Source organism: Vulpes vulpes, chromosome 8, assembly GCF_048418805.1.
Source record: "Vulpes vulpes isolate BD-2025 chromosome 8, VulVul3, whole genome shotgun sequence".
NCBI classification, from domain to species: Eukaryota; Metazoa; Chordata; class Mammalia; order Carnivora; family Canidae; genus Vulpes; species Vulpes vulpes.
Genome location: NC_132787.1, coordinates 51,200,090 through 51,218,677, shown reverse-complemented (window position 1 = coordinate 51,218,677; position 18,588 = coordinate 51,200,090). Strand labels below are relative to the sequence as shown.

Below are 18,588 nucleotides of genomic sequence, written 5' to 3'. Positions count from 1 at the left end.
TTTCCCACTATCAAAGATGTACTCTAGCTCCATTTCTTTCTCCATTCCCACTACATACCATACCCATACTGAAGTGTACTTTGCTAGATCATAGAGCTAGAACGTTGAACTAGTTTCTTGACTTCAACTCTGAATTTATTCTATTATGTAAATATTTTCCCTTAAAAAGGCTTTGGGGAATGATTTCTACCTTACCAGTCTTCTGGTAAAAGTTCAAGTGGCGGGGATGCCTGGGTGGCTCAGTGGTTTAGCGCCTGCCTTCAGCCCAGGGCATGATCCTGGAATCCCAGGATCGAGTCCCACGTCGGGCTCCCTGCATGGAGCCTGCTTCTCCCTCTACCTGTGTCTCTGCCTCTCTCTCTCTCTCTCTGTGTCTCTCATGAATAAATAAATAAAATCTTTAAAAAAAAATTAAAAAAAAAAAAGTTCAAGTGGCCCCTGCCTATTGCTTGCAAAAGTTGTCCTTGTAGTAAATCACTGCGATTGGATTCTGAAATGCCCTGGACAAATGATTCCATTTGTTCTTTCCCTTCCTTTTTTCTCTCTCCTACAGAGGAGTTTTCCCTTCTATTAGAATTCAAAAGTTTTTCTTGGGGTAGAGTGAGGTGGGGAAGGGGATGTAGCTAAGTCAGGAGTAGTTTAGAATTAACATACTATATCTAGGTACCTTCATGCCTATATCAAGTCCTGTTGGGGATTTTTGTTCTTGTGCGATCTCAGATTTATTGACTCTCTTCCAATTGCTACCACCCTACACTTCATACTTAAAGCACCATAGCATCATCAGTCTCCCTTATTTTATTCTCTCTATAGCTTGATTCATTTGGCACTCATGTATAAATCAGTCTGTCTTTTAAAAATAACACAAGTTTTTATTGCTTATTTTACCTCTAGTAGTCCTTAGTGCTATCCTTAAGTCTAAATTTCTGTGCCTGTTTTCTGGGATCCTTCATGATCTGTTAATTTACCCACCCAGCATTATATTTTGTTGTCCCCTGACACGTACCTTTTATTTAAATCAGGCAGATCTGTCTTCTGAGTGTATATAAGCTCAGTTGGCATTCCTGTTTACTGACTTCCGGTTTGCAGTTTCTTCTGTTCAGCCTAACCTTTGGGGTCCAACTAAGGCTTCCCTGATACATATAATTAGCAAAAAAACTCTGCTGTTCTTATTGAGTGTATTACTTACTATCTAAACCATACATCTTTGCTACCTCATTGTTACCTTTAACAATTATATACTGTTTCTCAGTGTTCTCTCATTGTTTCAACCTGTATAAATTAACTGGAATTTAAATCTCTTAACAGGAGAAACAAGATCCCTGATGTATCTAGAACAATTCTTGAGTACATTTAAGGCACTCTTTAAATGCTACTTATTCCAAAAAATATATCCTTGTGGCAGAGTTCACTGGTGATGATGATCATGGTCCAAATGGTTAAGAGTTGTTCTGAAAATGAATCTGTATCTCTTTATTTTTATCAAGAATGTGCTTGATGATGACTTTAATGTTCCTTTCTTCCCTGCCCTTGTTTTGGTGATAGGCTGTTGATGATGTGAAGAAAGGTTACATCAAGGCAGAGGAAAAGTCCTACCAATTACAGAAGCTGTATGAACAAAGGAAAATGGTCATGGTAGGTTTATGTCTCCATAATCTCTTTATAAAATCCCACTTCTTATCTCTTAAACCTGTTGTTCCAGTCATTTTTGAAAGATGTTACAACTGGTCAGTGGCTTAATTAATTTAAAAAAAAAAAAAAAAGGAGGGGGATATAGACCTTCATGTAGTAGCCCCCTATGTTCCTCCATTTAGCATATAAGAGGATATTTTCCTATATATAGATATAGAACTTTATTATGGACAATAATCAAACAGCATTATTTTTTGATTAAAAAAGTTCTAAAACAGGGGATCCCTGGGTGGCTCAGCGGTTTCGTGCCTGCCTTTGGCCCAGGGATCCAGTACCGCATCGGGCTCCTGGCATGGGGCCTGCTTCTCCCTCTGCCTGTGTCTCTGCCTCTCTCTCTCTCTCTCTCTCTCTCTCTCTCTCTCTGTGTCTATCATAAATAAATAAAAATCTATAAAAAAGAAAAAAGTTCTAAAACAAAGAAGTGCAAAACATTTAATATCAATTCTCTTAAGAGTTGATTTTTTTTTAGTTTGCCTTTTTTTTAAGATTTTATTTTATTTTTGACTTTTTTAAGATTTTATTTATTTACTTGACACACAGAACACAAGCAAAGGGAGTAGCTGGTGGAGGGAGAGAGAGAAGCAAGCTCCCTGCTGAGCAGAGAGCCTGACTTGGGACTAGATCCCAGAACCCTGAGATCATGACCAGAGCTCAAAGCAGATGCTTAACCAACTGAGCCACCCAGGAGCCCCTAAGAGTTGAGATTTAGATTTTTAACATTAGAAATGCTTTTATTTTGGCTCAGGTCATGGTTTCAGGATCATGAGATAGATCCCTACATAGGGCTCCATGCTCATTGGAGAAACAGCTTGAGATTCTCTCTCCCTCTCTCCTCTGCTTCCCCGACCCCCTGCATGCATGTGTGTGCTTATGCGCTTGTTCTCTTTCTCTGTCTCTCTCTCTCTCAGATCTTTGGGGAAAAAGTTATTTGTGGTTTAGCAATTGCAAAATTATGTGTCTTTACAACTTCCTTCTCTGCAGTTGCTTAAAACATGTATACTCAATGGTGTTTTTGGTTAGTGTGATATCTTAGAGCTGTTCTGTTTGATTTGATAGCTGCTGGCCTTATGTGGCTATTTAAATTTAATTTTAAATTCATTTAAATTAAATAAAATTTAAAATTCAATTCCTCAGGTGCACTAGCCTCATTTCAAGTGTTGAGTAGCCACATATTGCTAGTACCTACCATGTTGGACAGCTCAGATACAGAATATTTTCATCATCATAGAAAGTTCTGTTGGAGAGGGCAGTAGACAATAGTCCTTAAATGTTTTAAAATGAGTATTCAGTTGCACTTGCCATAAATACAAGGATAATTGTCAAAAGTAAAATTTGTAAAGAACACTTATGTAGGAATGCCTGGGTTGCTCAGTGATTGAGCATCTGCCTTTGGCTCAGGTCGTGATCCCGGAGTCCAGAGACTGAGTCCCGCATCAGGCTCCCTCTGGGGAGCCTGCTTCTCCCTCGGCCTATGTCTCTGCCTCTTGTTCTGTGTCTCTCATGAATAAATAAAATCCTTAAGAAAAACACAAACTTTCACTCATAACATTTTAAAATTTCTTTCTTGACAAATTCACATATAGTGGAAAGTTTTCCAGTTACAGTTTTTCATGATTTCACACAAGGCAGCTACTAATAGGTCACTTGAATTTCTTTTGTACCCTCTGTGTGAGCACTTTTTTTTTGAGGAAATATTCTCTTTCTAAATTAATTGGTTTGGAATAAGAATGCAAATAAGTCACTCATTGAACTCAGCCCATAATCTTATGTCTAGCTGGGATAGTTATTTTATCACTTATCTGACAACAAGTAATAAATCTGTTTGTCTTAGAAAACTGCCAGAGATCATGGAACCATTTACCACTGTTCATACCAATAGGCTAAAGTAGACAACACAAAAATCTTTTAAACAGAATTAATTCTTGGCAGAATTTTGGTAAAGAGAATTTTACTATGTGAGAAATAGGATTTTAAAACCCATTTTGGGATGGCTCAGTCAGTTGAGCATCTGATTTCCACTCAGGTCATAATCTCAGGATCCTGGGGTTGAGCCCCTGTGTCAGGTCCCATGCTTAGGGGGGAGTCTGCTTTTCCCTCTCCCTCTGAACTACCCCCCCATCTTTCAAATAAATAAAATCTTTATTTAAAAAAAAATTGATTTCCACCTGTTCTTTAAGATCATGGCATTGTCTTCTGTATATTAACACATGATTCTGACCAGCACATCTGCATCTTTTTGGTGAAAAGGACCAAATCCTAAAGGACCATCAGCCTCTGAAATACTTTGCCTTTGCCAAAGGCAACAAATATTTCATAAGGGCATTTGATAACAGCAGTATGGAATATAAATTGTTTTTTTGCACACGTGGTACTCTAGACACTATCTTTCATATATGCATTCAACAACGAATATTTGTTGACTACTAAGTGTGTGCTAGGCATAGTGGAAAATGTTTAAAAAATATAAGTAGGTTTGGGTTGTTCTATGGCAAAATATAGAAGATCTGAATTTAACAAGTATGGTAATCTACTAGAAAATTACTTTTAAGCTCAAATTTATATCCTGTAATCACTCAACTGAGAATTTAAGTACAAGAGCGCTTGGGTGGTACAGTTGGTTGAGCATCCAGCTCTTGGTTTCAGCTCAGGTCGTGGTCTCAGAGTCCGTATCTAAAGGTCATGAGCTCTGAATGGGTGCCTCTGCTTAAGCTCTCACTCCCTCTCCCTCTGCCCCTTCCTTCACCAAGCTCATGCATGTACGCTTCCTCTCTCTCTCAAAAATAAAAAAATGAATTAAAAAAAAAAAAACAAAACTTGTGTACAATTGATGTATCCCCCTTAGATCATTGGAATTGAGTATAAGATATGCTTAAACATTTATGGAATTCTGTTGTCTTGAAAACCTAGTGACAAGTGTGTACTAGCCCTATAATATTGCAATTAGATTTTAAATAAAATCCTACCAAAGTTTGAAAAGCTTGAATTTCATTCAAGTATAATCTCATGTATTCAAGTATTAGTGTTCAAGACGTTAGCCTACGCAGTGGTCATGTTCAGTACATTGAAACTTCCCATACAGATGGACCCTTCTGAGCCCATGCATCTTGATACTATTATCTGTGGCAACTTAATATGGTTGATAGGCCTAAGATCAGGCCAAATCACTACTATTAGTTGCCAAATCACCGTGAGACCTTCAATTCAGTCCACTTCTCAGTTTTAAGTTTTTTTTTTTTCTATAAAATGGGAATGTTCAGATTGCCAGCAATATATCAAGTAGACTTGACAAAATACTCCAAAATTCTGAAACATTCTGTAAGTTCCCTGTTTTCCAAATATAGAGGACAGCTTATATCTTTATCCTTTGAGCGTATCTAGGAATATAGAGATTTACTGAAAGCTGAGAAATACTACGTGAAAACCTTACATTTCCCATACGAGACTTTACCTCTGTCATCTGACCAAGGCCACAGGTGAAACCTGTTTTCCACCACATTGGAAACCTTAGTTTCCACTCAGGTTATTTTTTGAACTTAACACCGTTAGAAAGTCCCTTGAAGGTCCTTTGCTTTCAGGGACTACATTCTTGAATATAGAGGGATAAATCAGGATTTTGATTCAAAGGCAAGAGAGAGGGGCACATACTGTGTGCCTGATACTGTTCTAGGCACAATATGTACATTCTCATTTCCTCCTTAGAACAACCATGCATGGCATATGTTTTTCCCTCTAGCAGGGAAACGAAGTTGGCAGCAGTGTCCTTCATTTCCAGATGGTAGAGGGGAAGCCCCCAGGCAGAGTAACTTACACAAGGTCACAGAGATAGAGTTCAGGGTATGCATAGCTTCATGCCTCATCTGATGTCTTTTCCTAATCCCTCCCTTTGTCTACATGTTTCTCGTTTTGAGAAATAAAATAAAGCTCCCTATTAGGAATATGGCAGAAATATTTTTTAAACAGTATTGGTGCCTTTCAGAGAGGAGAACTCTCAGCAAATGTGTCATATGTGAGGTTGTTTTGGTAAAGGACTCAAGCAGAACCAATTCCAAGGCTATGTGATGATACCTCCCCAGCATTTGCAGAGATCCTAAGCACCTTTGAGCAGAATTTGCTGCTTACTGAGGATGCAAAAACTTTCCCATGACTGTTAGGGGAATGCCTTGGATTGAGCACTGGAGGGCTGCTTGCAGGACACTCTTCTTTTTCTCTTTAATACTTTATTGTAGAAAATTTCAAATATGTAAAGAAGTTGGAATAATAGTACATTTAGCCCCTATGTACTCATTACCTAGTTTCAGCAACCTTCCACTTTTCTGCCATTCATGTTTCATCTGTTTCACACGCATGCTTTTTTTCCCTTGGAGTTTTGAAGAGTAATTTCCATACACATCACTTCACAGGGCATTCCTGAGAGAGAAAATAGTTGAGCCCTCTGGCTAAGGATAATGGAGCCTTTAAAATTATTTTTTAAAGCTATCATTTATTGAATACCTAATTATGTACTAAGTACTATGCTAAATACTGGTCACAAATAACTGTGATATAGGTTTTATTATTTCCCTTTTCACAGGAGAGGAAGCCAAGGCTCCTGGGATTTGGTAATTTGCTGAAGCACAAGTACCTTGCCCAAGGTTACATAGTTAGGAAGTGATGCAGCCAGGATTCAAGCCCAGGGTAGTCTGAGTCCAGGCCCTTGACCACTCTTTATCCTGCCACCTATCTCAACTTTTGTTTCTGCTTATAACCCCAGAAGAGTTCAGTTCCATGGCATACCTGTTCTATATACCAAAATTTAGGGGCCAGGGATATCTTTTTGCTCATAATGCTAATGGAAGGGCCAAGCAGCATCTACTTTTAACCCTAGTACAGGAAGGATGATGAGATATGGGGTTGGAGTTGGGGTGATGGAAGGAGAAATGAGAAAAGAAATGATGCAAATCAGGTATTGTGGCACTTTTGAATCGACTCTGTTGCTATGTTCTTGCTATCATTTTATAATTTTTCCCCTTCAAAGATGCCATTATTTTACTTAAACAGAAATAAATACAAAATAGGGAAGGGAGCATGTGGTGTGATTTTTTTCCCCCCCATGGGCCTTTAAGTCTTTCCAGATAGGGACGCCTGGGTGTCTCAGTGGTTGAGCGGCTGCGTTTGGCTCAGGGCATGATCTCGGGGTCCCGGGATCAAGTTCCACATTGGGCTCCTCACATGGAGCCTGTTTCTCCCTTTGCCTATGTCTCTCTCTCTCTCTGTGTCTCTCATGAGTAAATAAATAAAATCTTTTTTTTAAAGTCCAGATAGGGCAGCCTGGGTGGTGCAGTGGTTTAGCGCCGCCTTCAGCCCGGGGCCTGATCCTGGAGACCCAGGATCAAGTCCGACGTTGGGCTCCCTGCATGGAGCCTGCTTCTTCCTCTGCCTATGTCTCTGCCCCCCTCTCTCTCTCTCTCTCTCTCTCTCTCTCTGCGTGTGTCTCTCATGAATAAATAAAATCTTTAAAAAAAAAAAAAGTCCAGATAATCTCCAGGGCAGTAGCAGTGGTCTTGGGTACCATTCATTGGTACCAGAGCTACAAGTTGCCCAGGGTCCTTTTTGTGCCTCAGTCCCTTTGTCTCTTCTCTCCTAGGCAGGTGACTCTCTAGTGTGTTCCAGTCTCCCTTCCATCTAGTGCAAATCAGCTAGTGTGCTGTGCCTCTGTCTTCTCTCCAGCACTTCCCACATGTCCTGAGTGCTCTGTTCTCCTGTGTGCTGGGCAGCTGGGGGTGTGGGGACTCAAGGCTCTTTGCTTATTTCATAGTCAGTCCCTGAGAGGAAACCGGGTCAGAGTCCATGCGTCTTTTTTTTTTTTTTTAAATCATCTTTTCCCTATTTCTCTTCTGCTCTCCTTCCCACTCATCTTTTACTCTCTCCTCTTAACTCAAAATAGTAAGTTGAGTGAAAGACAGGCCAGTCTTCACTGTAGAGGGGAAAGGACGAAGCTGAATTAGAGCCCTTTCTGAATCAGTCTTGTAGCATTTTACCTCTGAGGGCTGTATATGCCACTCAGTTTGGTCCACATGCTTTTAAGGAGGCACATGTATTTAGAGGCCATGGGATGGTGGTGCTGATTTGGGGACCAAGATTTTCTTTTCTTTTCTTTTTTCCTTTTTTTTTTTTAGTGGCCAAGGAGTTAAACCCGGCTTCTAATCCTGATTGCACCATTTATTATTACCTGTGACCTTAAGCAAGTCTCTTGTGACTCTGGGTCTAGCTTTAACAGTTTTTTTCAACTTAAACATGTTATGAGTAGGAGATTTGGGGTAACCTATGCCTTGTCACAGAGATCCTTGTAACTTTTGATTTGGGAGGAGACATGAGTTCCCTTTCCTTAAACATGCAGATTGGTTTGATTCCCATCTGGGAAGCAAGTGAAAGAAGAGACAGACCTAAAGGCCTTGTGAGTTCCTCTAGACAGAGCACCTCTTCTGGCTTCGTTTGTGTACTTTTTGAGGTAGAGAAAAGAGGTGGGGTTGGAAGTCTGAAGATAGAAGCTGGAAGTGGAACAAAGGATCAGCTCAGAGTCCTGGTTCTTCTTAGGGCTGAGACCAGAGCATGGTCTTCAGGTTACTGGGTGGGAGGATTCTCTTTTTTCTTTCTCTGTTGCCATACCAGCAGCCCTCCATGGTGGTTTAATACCACAGTAACCTGTTTCACCTTTTTTTTTTTTTTTTTTTAGTACCTCAACATGCTAAGAACTTGTGAGGGCTACAATGAAATCATCTTCCCCCACTGTGCCTGCGACTCCAGGAGGAAGGGGCACGTCATCACAGCCATCAGTATCACGCACTTTAAACTGCATGCCTGCACTGAAGAAGGACAGCTGGAGGTGACAGTTCAGCATGGGGCTGGGACTGGGAGCACTAGGGACACTCTTGCTCACTTAACTTGCTGAGATTTTTGTTCCTAATGCGAGGGGAGATTAAATCAAAGCTATTTTGATGGGGTAGGTAAAACCATACTGGATCCACACTAATTCTTATCTTTCTGGCTACTCACACTGACTCTTACTCTTCAAAGTCTTTTCATTGGAATGATGCAGACAAGTCACTCATTTCTCTTCTGCTGTCTGGTTCAGAACCATCCTAGCTAAGCTTCCAGCATTCTCAGACTCACACTCTTGTTCTTCATTTGTTTAGAACCAGGTAATAGCATTTGAATGGGATGAGATGCAGCGATGGGATACAGATGAAGAAGGAATGGCCTTCTGCTTTGAATATGCACGAGGAGAGAAGAAGCCTCGATGGGTTAAAATCTTCACACCATACGTGAGTGGTAGACAGGGAGATACTCTTGGGGAAGGTAGATTGGGTTTGAAGTTCTCAGGCCTAATGCATAAATGAGAGCTGTAGAGATGGCAATTGTGTTTTGAACCCTAGAACCCCCAGGTATCTTCCTGCCTTTCCTGGAGGACCGATTTGACTCACAACTACCACTAGAAGGAGCCAGAGAATAGTAGATGAACCAGGCTTGTTTTGGTTGGTTGGTTGGTTGGTTGGTTGGTTGGTTGGTTGGTTTTGGTTTTTTGGTTGTTGTTGTTTTTGTTTTTGTTTTTTTTTTTGTGGTGCTTGTCAGGGTTTTTCTCTAGGCTGAGCAAGTTTGGAAGGTGGGGTTACTGTGGGCAAGAGTTCAAAGGCATGGCCCTGTGATGCCTGGTCTTGAGAAGTCAGTGTTGCTATGCTGTTTTTGTTTTTGTTTTTCAGTTTAATTATATGCATGAATGCTTCGAGAGGGTGTTCTGTGAACTCAAGTGGAGAAAAGAGGTAATTGTAAGCAATCTTGAATTGACTTTTCATTGTTTTGTTTGTTTAAAATAATAGGCCTATGGCCAAATACCTGGAACCTTCACCTCATCTCAGTCTTTTTAGGAATATTAGCTAGAGACTGTTTATTCTTCTAGAGAGATTATTCTTCTAGCCTTTGGATGCTGAATAGACTGTGCAAAAGAAGCCCTGCTTCTTCCCTCATCTAATGGGTAGCCATTGGCTGCAGGCTGTTCTATCTCCTGTGATTTCATGGACCCTTCTCTGCTGGGTTTTTTTTGTGTTTTGTTTTGTTTTGTTTTGTTTTTTAAATCAAATCACTGCCTTGTTGTTCCTGACCCAAAAGGGCAGCTGTCCTCAATGTTAGCTGTTCTGACTAGAACGGAGTCATGATAGAACCTGTCTGGGCTAATCAAGAACGCATATGCGTGGGAAAGTTTCTGCTCCTGTTTTACTGTTGCCCATATATGCCAGTGGCAGAGCAGAATTTGGAAGATTCTGAATAATTGCTACTTATTCTCAAAGACAGTGTTTCTGAAGTTCAGAAGGTAAAGTCAGGATTATGAAAATTTATTTTTTTGGTATAGTAGGAACCACACTGGTCTCTGAGAATCAGATCAGGATTCTCTCCCAGCTTTTTTCTTCCCTGCAACATGGGGCAAATGAGCCTCCCTAGATCTATTTTCTTGTCTTTTCTCATCTATAAAATGGGAAAGCTGATCCAGATAATTAATATCTAAGCTCCTTTCTGGGTCTAAAAGGCTGTGTTTGTAGATGGGAACTTAGAGGAGAGGCCAATCAGATTGAGTAATCTAGCCATACATTTTTCTCTTTCTGTCTGAGGCTGGCCTCCAGGTGGGAGGAGATGCAGACACCTCAGGCTTCCCAGTAACTGTTCTCTGTTTTCCTTTCAGAACATTTTCCAGATGGCGAGGTCACAGCAGAGAGATGTGGCCACCTAGCCTTTCCTCACCCCCCCTTCTCTTCACCTTCATCCTCTCACCCCTTTCGTCTTCTATGTCAGACAGAGTAACCATTAACATAAAAGAAGAGAGAAAAGGAAAAAAGTCATTATGTTCAAAAGCCCTAAACTAAATACTATTAATAATCCCTCTGAATGTCATGTCTCTGGAATTGAGCTGGTAGAGAACAACAAATTGGTCAGCACCAGGACTCAGCTGAGTTAAGACAGGAAAATAAGCCCAACAACGCGCCAAAGGTATCTTTGTCCTTTCACCTGGGCCTCATACCAACAGACTCTCCTTGTACTATATTTTTAAAACTGGAACTATGAACTCCATCCATTTGCACTGTTCAGACATATATATGTATGTATGTAAAAATTATATATACACAAATTAGCTGCACGTATATACATATATATATTTCTTTTTAAATTTCATATTGATGGCAGTACCTTTTTTAGCTTGTGTTTTTACACACCTTTCACTAGAATTCATGACTTCTCTCTTGCTCTCTTTATTTTGAAACAAACTTTAAAAAGGAAAAAAAAAAATTTTACCAGGAAAATACCTCTCCTCATGAAGGACTCAAAAAGTTTACAACCTGCTTGGGTTTTTTCCCCCCTTTTTTGTATTGAGTGAAAATTCTGGCTCATGGGTTGCCATAGAGTCTGAGGAGCAAGGAGCATAGTTTCTTTATCTTCCAAGAGGCTGCTGAGGAGGAGAAAGAGGAGTGTCTCTCAAGGGCAGCAAGGCTTACAGATCTGCAGGGAGAGTCTAAAGACTTGGTGTGGTCCTTGATTCCAAGACAACTTTCCTGGTCCATCTCTCTCTCTCTCTCTCTCTCTCTCTCTCTCTCTCTCTCTCTCTCTCTTCCACTCATGGCTTTCTAGCCACATTCCACATCTCCTCACTTCCTGAGGGCCCCACTCCTGGGCCTCCACTGGCCTAGAATGGAAGGGAAGGCCAGCTCAGGAGGTGGATGCCACAGGAAGCTGAAACATTTTGTGGTTGTAATTTCCCATTTCCCTGCCATTTCTGAAGCAGGCTGAGTACTAGGGACCAGAGTTAAAGCCAATACCTTTAGGCACAAAGATTGGACTTAGGTAGTTTAGGCACAGAGATTGGACTTGGGTAGGGGAAAGGAAGGAAGAAACGCCTCAAGTACCTAAGCTCTTCCCTATCCATTCCTGACCAATAACCACCCATAACCATTACATTTTCCATGGTTTCCTTAAACAACCATGTTGCGGAGGGATCTGACAATATCCCTCAAGGCCTTGGGGAAACTTGGAATGAGTCAGTAGTCTGTGCCAACCAAACCGGTGCCCATCCAAGCCAGCTGAGGACCCAGGAAGGACCAGTAGGAATATGATTGATGTGAATTGGATCTCAGCTTTGAATGAATAGGAAACTGAAGGGAAGCCTTTTTGTCCCTCAAAGAGCTCCTCATCTCACCTTGCAGTTTGAGCTTTTGAGACCTGAGAGTTGCATTCTAGGACCCGAGGGCCGGGCTGACCAGGCGGGGCAGTACTCTCAGCCCCAGGCTCTGTAGATACTGCGTTGTGAGCTGAAATTGGGCTCTGATGCAACAGAAACACATCTGTGAGCCTTCTTTTCTCTTCTCTACCTTCTAAACAAAAACCTCATTGGGTGGCAGCTTTTGTCTAACTGGGAGGCAACCATGCTTGGTTTAACCACTCCATTGAGCAGTGGTAGGGTGGTTTGAAGTTTCTTTTTTGGTAATTTGTTTTTGCAGATTGTTGTGAGGCCACTTTTATTTTTCTCTCACTCTGTTATCCTGGCAGCTGCTTGCCCCAGGACAGTGTGGGATCGTACAGGACACTTGTCTTCCCTTTCCTTCTCCAAATCTAGGTAGAATCACAGAATGCAGAACGTAGGGATGCTGAATGTTTAAAGTTACAGAGAACGATCCTTGATTTGAAAGTTTTGATACAGGATTAAGTTCTTTTGGCTTAAATAAATTTAATAATGAGTCAAAGAGCCCTAGAAAAAAGATATGCTGATTCTCACTCCAAGATGCTAAAAGAAGTTTTTGGCACCAGTTTTGTTTAGACGGTAAACATAGCAGCAGTTTGCCCCTATTTCCTCATAGTAGGAGAAGAATAAACAAATCTGGAGGCCATGCAGTATCCCAGTTACTGACCTCCTATTGTGAGATGTGAGATGTGGGGGAATGCCGTTAGGATGGATGTCCTTGGGGTAGGTGGATGCTGCTCTGGTCCCTTCATGGCAGAGCATTCATTCACTTCGTGCTTTGGAGACTGGGCGAGAGCCCTGTGGGTATTGGCTTGTTGGCAGAATCTGTTTAGGAACAGCCCCTACTGTGGCTGTACCACTAGCAAAGCACCCATTTGCAGCAAGGAGGGGGAAGGAGGGAGCCCCTAGGACAGCACCTTCTCTTCTTCTACCCACAGCAGGCCTCCTGGACCAGGGCAGAGGTCCCTGTGGCTCCATAGGGTCAACATCTTTTTTTGCATGAAGCAGTGTTAGTGTGACACTCCTTTCCCACCTTGCTCTGTACTTCTTTTCCTAATCCCTGCTATCTTTCTTTGTCCTGGGTTCTGTCCAGGGAGCCATCTGCCCAGTTTTCTTTTCAGTTTGTCTCTGGTGAATAGAGGGACTTCCATGCCCCTCTGCTTTGCCCTTGCAGAGCCAGCAGGATCTTCCTGATCTGTTGTCCTTCCCTTCTGCACCCAGTTTCTATCCTTTTTGGTAAAAGCTCCCAGTTTTGTATAGATCAGGAGAAAATGCAGGCCCTGAGAAACCTGTCCCTGCAGAAAGGTTCCCTTGGGTCATTCTTTGGGCTCTCTGCTCTTTATATTTTTGTTCTACTCTTCCATTTTCTTGCCCTCCCCTAGCCCTTCACCTAAGCTCAGCCCAGGTGTGTGCTCAGGGCAGCTCTTAGGCCTGGCCCATCTAGTTTCATTCTGTCATCACCCAGGCCGGTAGCTAGGTTATCCCCTCTTGTAGCTCCAAACCTAGTGCTTAGAGCAGCAGTACAGGGCATTGACAGGAGGACACCTCTCTCTCAGAAGTTGCCAACCTATGGCCTGGCTCCTAGGAGGCAGTTTGAGGGGAACTGCATCCTGGCTGACCTGGAGTCTTCAGACCTAGAAGGACTACTGTGCCCCCTTTTTCTCTTCATTGTGCTTTCTGGCTAGATCAGTTCAGCATAGAGACCGTTTGGGCTGTTGGAGCCCAGTACATTGCTAGGTTTCCTTGCCAGGCTGATTGTGTCCCATTGGCTTCCTTTTGAAGGGAGGACAATGCAGTTGATACTCAGGAGAGAGGCAGTGGATTTGCTTCTTCAACTCCTGTCTTCCAGTTCCACCTCCTGCCTTCCTTTCCCCTAACCTGAGCATGTCATGCCAGGCCTCACTTCTACCAAGACAGCAGCTCACTCCTCAGCAATAACCTCAAGTGTGGGGAATGCTTAGGGTTATGGGAAAGGACAGGAGAAAGAGGGGAGTTCTGTGGGTTCGAGGCACTTGGCCAACTGCTAAATTGAACACCAGTTTTATATCATGCCCCCTTTTTAAGCCGGTGAGCTGGGCTTCAGTTTCCCCCAGGCCATGCATACTTTTAATTTATTTGAGAAACTCTTAATTGTATTTTCACTGCAGTATCTTGTATTTTTTATTTGTGATTTAAGAAATGTGAAGAGAAAATACACAGACACATAATGGCTAACAGTGTTTCTTTCATTCCTTGTTCTAGAGCTAACCACTCTAAAATTGTTTGGTAATGTCACTTAGTGTAATTAATTGTAACATATTCTTTTAAATAAATTGATTTATTGATGAAACTAGTCTATGCCTTCCTAGACTACAATCCTTTGGGTTGCATGGGAAACAGTGAAGAGGGACCTTTGAGATTGGAGTTAGAAACGTCAGTCTGAAAATGGGAAGGAACACCTGACTGGTTCTCCAAGTAGCTAGAGGGGCAGTTTTTTGAGGGCAGAAGAAGAACCTGGGAGGTCCCTCGCCTAAAGTTCAGTTTCCTGTGGCTCCTTTGAAAATGCCTTCTCCTCCTCCAGATGTCAGAGTTGATTGTGCCAGAGCCTCCAAATCCATGGTAAGACTCACAGGACTCCTCTTCCTCAGCCTGGCAGAGTCTTTGGGACAGATCTTAGTACTGACCCCCTTCCCCAGCAACATGATATATACTATTATTCAAGTACCTCAGGAGGCTGGTCTCCCGAATCTGAACCTTGTGAGTGCCGGCATTATAACAGGTATTCTGGGTGGTTCATAGTCCTTCCTCTGCCCACACCCTGAGAATGAAGGTAGTCCTGAATGTACTTTTATTTTACAGAGAAATCTCAGGTGCTGTGGCCTAATGACCTACTCCAAAGAGTACCTGCTCCTCTCTTTACATTAGCTCATGGGCCGAATCTGCTCTGGAAAGCTTAGCAGTTGTGTAAGGTCAGATATTTTTGTTATTTTTGTAAACGTTTTTTATTTTTATAACCCCTGACCATACGTTTTTGCTTCTTGATTGAAGACTGTAAAAGCATGAACTAGTTTGACATTTCTTTTGGCAGTTTAGGGAGAGAAATTTGTTCTGGGTCTCATTTACTCAGCCATCAGCATTAAATAATTGGAATCTGATAATGATGAAATAATTTTTTTTTCTTTAACAAGGAAAAAATCTGTAGAGAAATAGAAAGTGGAATCCCAGAGTTGGATTACAGAAGTTTAAGTCAACAGACATTTACTTATTGGCTATCTGCCACGCGTAGGGCCTCATGTTCCATAGCACAGCAGATACAAAGGCGAAGTAAGAGCCATTGTTCCAGCTTTCAGCCCAGCAGAGAAATGAGAGATTTATGGAATGACACAATACGCAGCAGTGGAAGGTTGAAGTGCCATAAGACTAGGAAAAAGAGAGGGAAAAAAAGACCTATGGATGAAAGAAACTAAGGAAATCTTCATGAAGAAGGTGGCATTTAAGCAGAATTCCAACAAAAAGGTTTTCTGCAAACTTTGTTGAGCTGTTAGGTGCCTAACACTTGTAATTGGGAATGAAGAGCCGTGGTGGGGAGGGGAAGGATCAAACATGTCCAAATGAACAATGAATAGTCCTATTTGATTAGACCTTAGGGATGTGTAGGAATAATAAGATGGAAGATGAGGCTTTGAAGAGCCTTGAATGCTAGAGTGAAGTGTTCTACATTTTTTATTTTTTTTTTATTTTTATTTTTTTAATTTTTATTTATTTATGATAGTCACACAGAGAGAGAGAGAGAGGCAGAGATACAGGCAGAGGGAGAAGCAGGCTCCATGCACCGGGAGCCTGACGTGGGATTCGATCCCGGGTCTCCAGGATCACGCCCTGGGCCAAAGGCAGGCGCCAAACCGCTGCGCCACCCAGGGATCCCAGTGTTCTACATTTTTTAAAAACAGCATTGTTTTTTTTTAATCAGCTGCACTTTAGAAACATTAGTGCTTCAGAATACATACAAAGGATCAATTAGGACACTGCTATGATTAGTTGATAAGTGGAGGCAGTAATAATTGAAAGGAGGGACATTGGATGTGAGAAAAAAATTGTGGAAGTAAAATCTTTTGTGATTTAATAACATTGAATGAATGTGTCAGGAGCAAAACACTCCCAAGGTTTCATGTCTAGATGGCTAAAAAATAGAAGTATTTAAGAGTTGGAAATAGGGAGAAAATATTTTAGCTTTGGACCTATTATGATTTAGGCATGGGTGAGAAATCTATATAGATATAGAAATACAGATATATAGGTATATAGATATATAGATATATCTATCCAGAAGTTACTTCTCAGTTATTTGCTGAGGGCCTTCTAATGCTCTGGGCACCGTTGAGGGTGATGCAGATACAGTTGTAAACAAGGTGGAGGATGGACTCAGTATCCATCCGTGAACGGATCTATAGAAGACTCCCATGTAGAAAACAGGTTGTAGGACGGCAGGAGGGAAACGACAGAAACATGAGGATACCACAGGGCTCTGGGGTGACTTTGGACTCTGTGGCCATGGAGATAGACAGATGTGCGAAGGTCAACAATATATTTGAGAGAGAGGACAAATAGGGCTTTGCACCTGGGTTGCCTAGGAGGTGTGAGAGGGTAAGCAGTAGTGCTGGATACCTGTGAGGAATACTAAGGGAGAAAGGCACTACTCTGACTGGGTTCAGGACAGAAGTTCAGTTAGAAACGCACTGGTGGGAGTCCTCATCAGTGGATGAGAGGATGCAGTGTATTGGGAGGGAGACCCCATCCATGGAGGGCAAGAGGAAGCTGCCTCATTACTCAGGGAAGAAGGAGGCCCAGAGGATGGGAATCTTGAAAGGACCAGATGCTTGGCTCAGGGTGACTCAAGTTGTCAGACTTGGAGAAGAAAGTGAGTCTTGGCCACAAGTGGAAACGCCTACAGTCGCAATACTAGAAGCCAAGGCTGTGAAGGCTTTGACATTTTAGCAGGAGAGTAAGAAGACAAAGGAAACCCTCCAAGTTGGGCTGGTCCTGCAGGGTCTCTGCCAGAGGAAATGGAAACACCTTGCCTGACGTTTGTGCATTTCTCAGCTCTCAAACTCTGGCCAGGGCATGGGGCTGCATTGGAGGAATTATCCAGGGCTTTTCCTGGCCACACTCTCATCCCTGGAGCCCCCCTGACTCAGGAGGATATTTTTTTAAATGTCTCTTTTCATTTCTATAAATTGGAAGGTTTCTCCCAATCCCTGCTATGAATCTGTCAGCTCCACTCTTCTTGCCTTAAATTCTTTTCCGTTTCCCTTCTTTTTTTTTGCTGCCATTGAGCATTTTAGAAGTAGCTAAGTTTCATGCTGCTTGGTCTGACTTAGGGGATCCTATTGTCCTCATTTCTTATTTCTACTGCTGCCCCATTTCATTACTGCTCAGAAGAGATGGTAGTGAGCTTTGAGAGCTAACAGAACTACCCTACTTTATACCCTTCCTACTCTATTTGAAGCTAATATGATGCCTGAGAAATTGGTTTATTCAGAATACAAGTTCGAAGTTTCCATTTCTGTCTGCAGGTGCCCTACGTTTTGCCATTAAAGTACCTGGAGATGATGGGCACTGGATGACGTATGGAATTATTGAACTACTATATTGTATACCAGAAACTATATAACACTGTGAATATACTGGAATTAAAATAATTTTTAAAAAGGACCTGGAGAATCCCTGCCCCCAAAATGTTTTCTTTTCCCCAAAAAACCCCTCTGTGTCTCCATCTTCATCATTCAAAGACTAGGATTTTCTCTCCTGCTTTTCTCTCCTGCTTCTCTGGAGAAAATCTGGCTAAAGTGTGTTGCAGAGAGGGGTGCAGCAGTGAGCAGTGAGACAATAAGTAGTTTCCAGTGTTTGGGGAGAGCTGCCTGAGAGCAGGGAGGATGCCAGGAGGAGGAGACTTCTGAGTCCTTTTGCCTCCCAACTCCCACATCCTTGAGAACCCATCAGTCAGTATGCCACTTGGGAGATGCTCTTCAGTCTAATATTCACCTTCTATCTTTCTGTCCTGACCCAGAAACTGCAGTGAGGCCATGGCAAGACAGTTCAAGGGAAAATTCTAGTGTTGACACCAACACCTGCTATCCTTGCAAACATTTTTGCCTGTCTGTGACCACACACACACACACACACACACACACACACACACACACGTATTTGAGATTTCAGATTCTTCTAGCCACATTTTCTTCCGAGTAAGGCCCCATGGCAAAACAGTTCAAGGGAAAATTCTAGTGTTTGATACCAACTCCTGCTATCCTTGCAAACATTTTTGCCTGTTTGTGACCACACACACACACACACACACACACACACACACACATCTGTATTTGAGATTTCAGATTCTCCAAGCTGGATTTTCTTCCTTCTGAGTAAGGCCCCATCCCTAATCTCTGCCAATCTAAGAGACTTTTTTTCCTGAAACAATGTCCACAGATATGTTTCTAGTGCACTTCACATGTTGCTTCTCTTTTTACTACTCTCAGTTTGGGGCAATTTAAGAGGTCAAGGTACAGGTCTGAGGTGCAGGTGAGCAGTGAGGATTTACACAGCTTTGTGCTCTGGTGGAACAGCTCTGGCCTAAGGCTGGCCGGGCTGGAAGGTAAGCA

The 18,588-nt window shown here is 42.1% G+C and overlaps 1 protein-coding gene across 1 annotated transcript in view; it reads left to right on the top strand.

Moving 5' to 3' along the window:
• SNX27 (sorting nexin 27) overlaps nt 1-14,282 on the top strand; it is a 76,540-nt gene extending 62,258 nt beyond the window's left edge. The window contains exons 8-12 of the mRNA XM_072766512.1: nt 1,546-1,635; nt 8,405-8,554; nt 8,865-8,993; nt 9,429-9,488; nt 10,403-14,282. Coding sequence (XP_072622613.1) covers nt 1,546-1,635; nt 8,405-8,554; nt 8,865-8,993; nt 9,429-9,488; nt 10,403-10,450 — 477 coding nt within the window. The 3' untranslated portion in view covers nt 10,451-14,282. The remainder of the gene's footprint in view (nt 1-1,545; nt 1,636-8,404; nt 8,555-8,864; nt 8,994-9,428; nt 9,489-10,402) is intronic.
• The last annotated feature ends 4,306 nt before the right edge of the window (nt 14,283-18,588 follow it).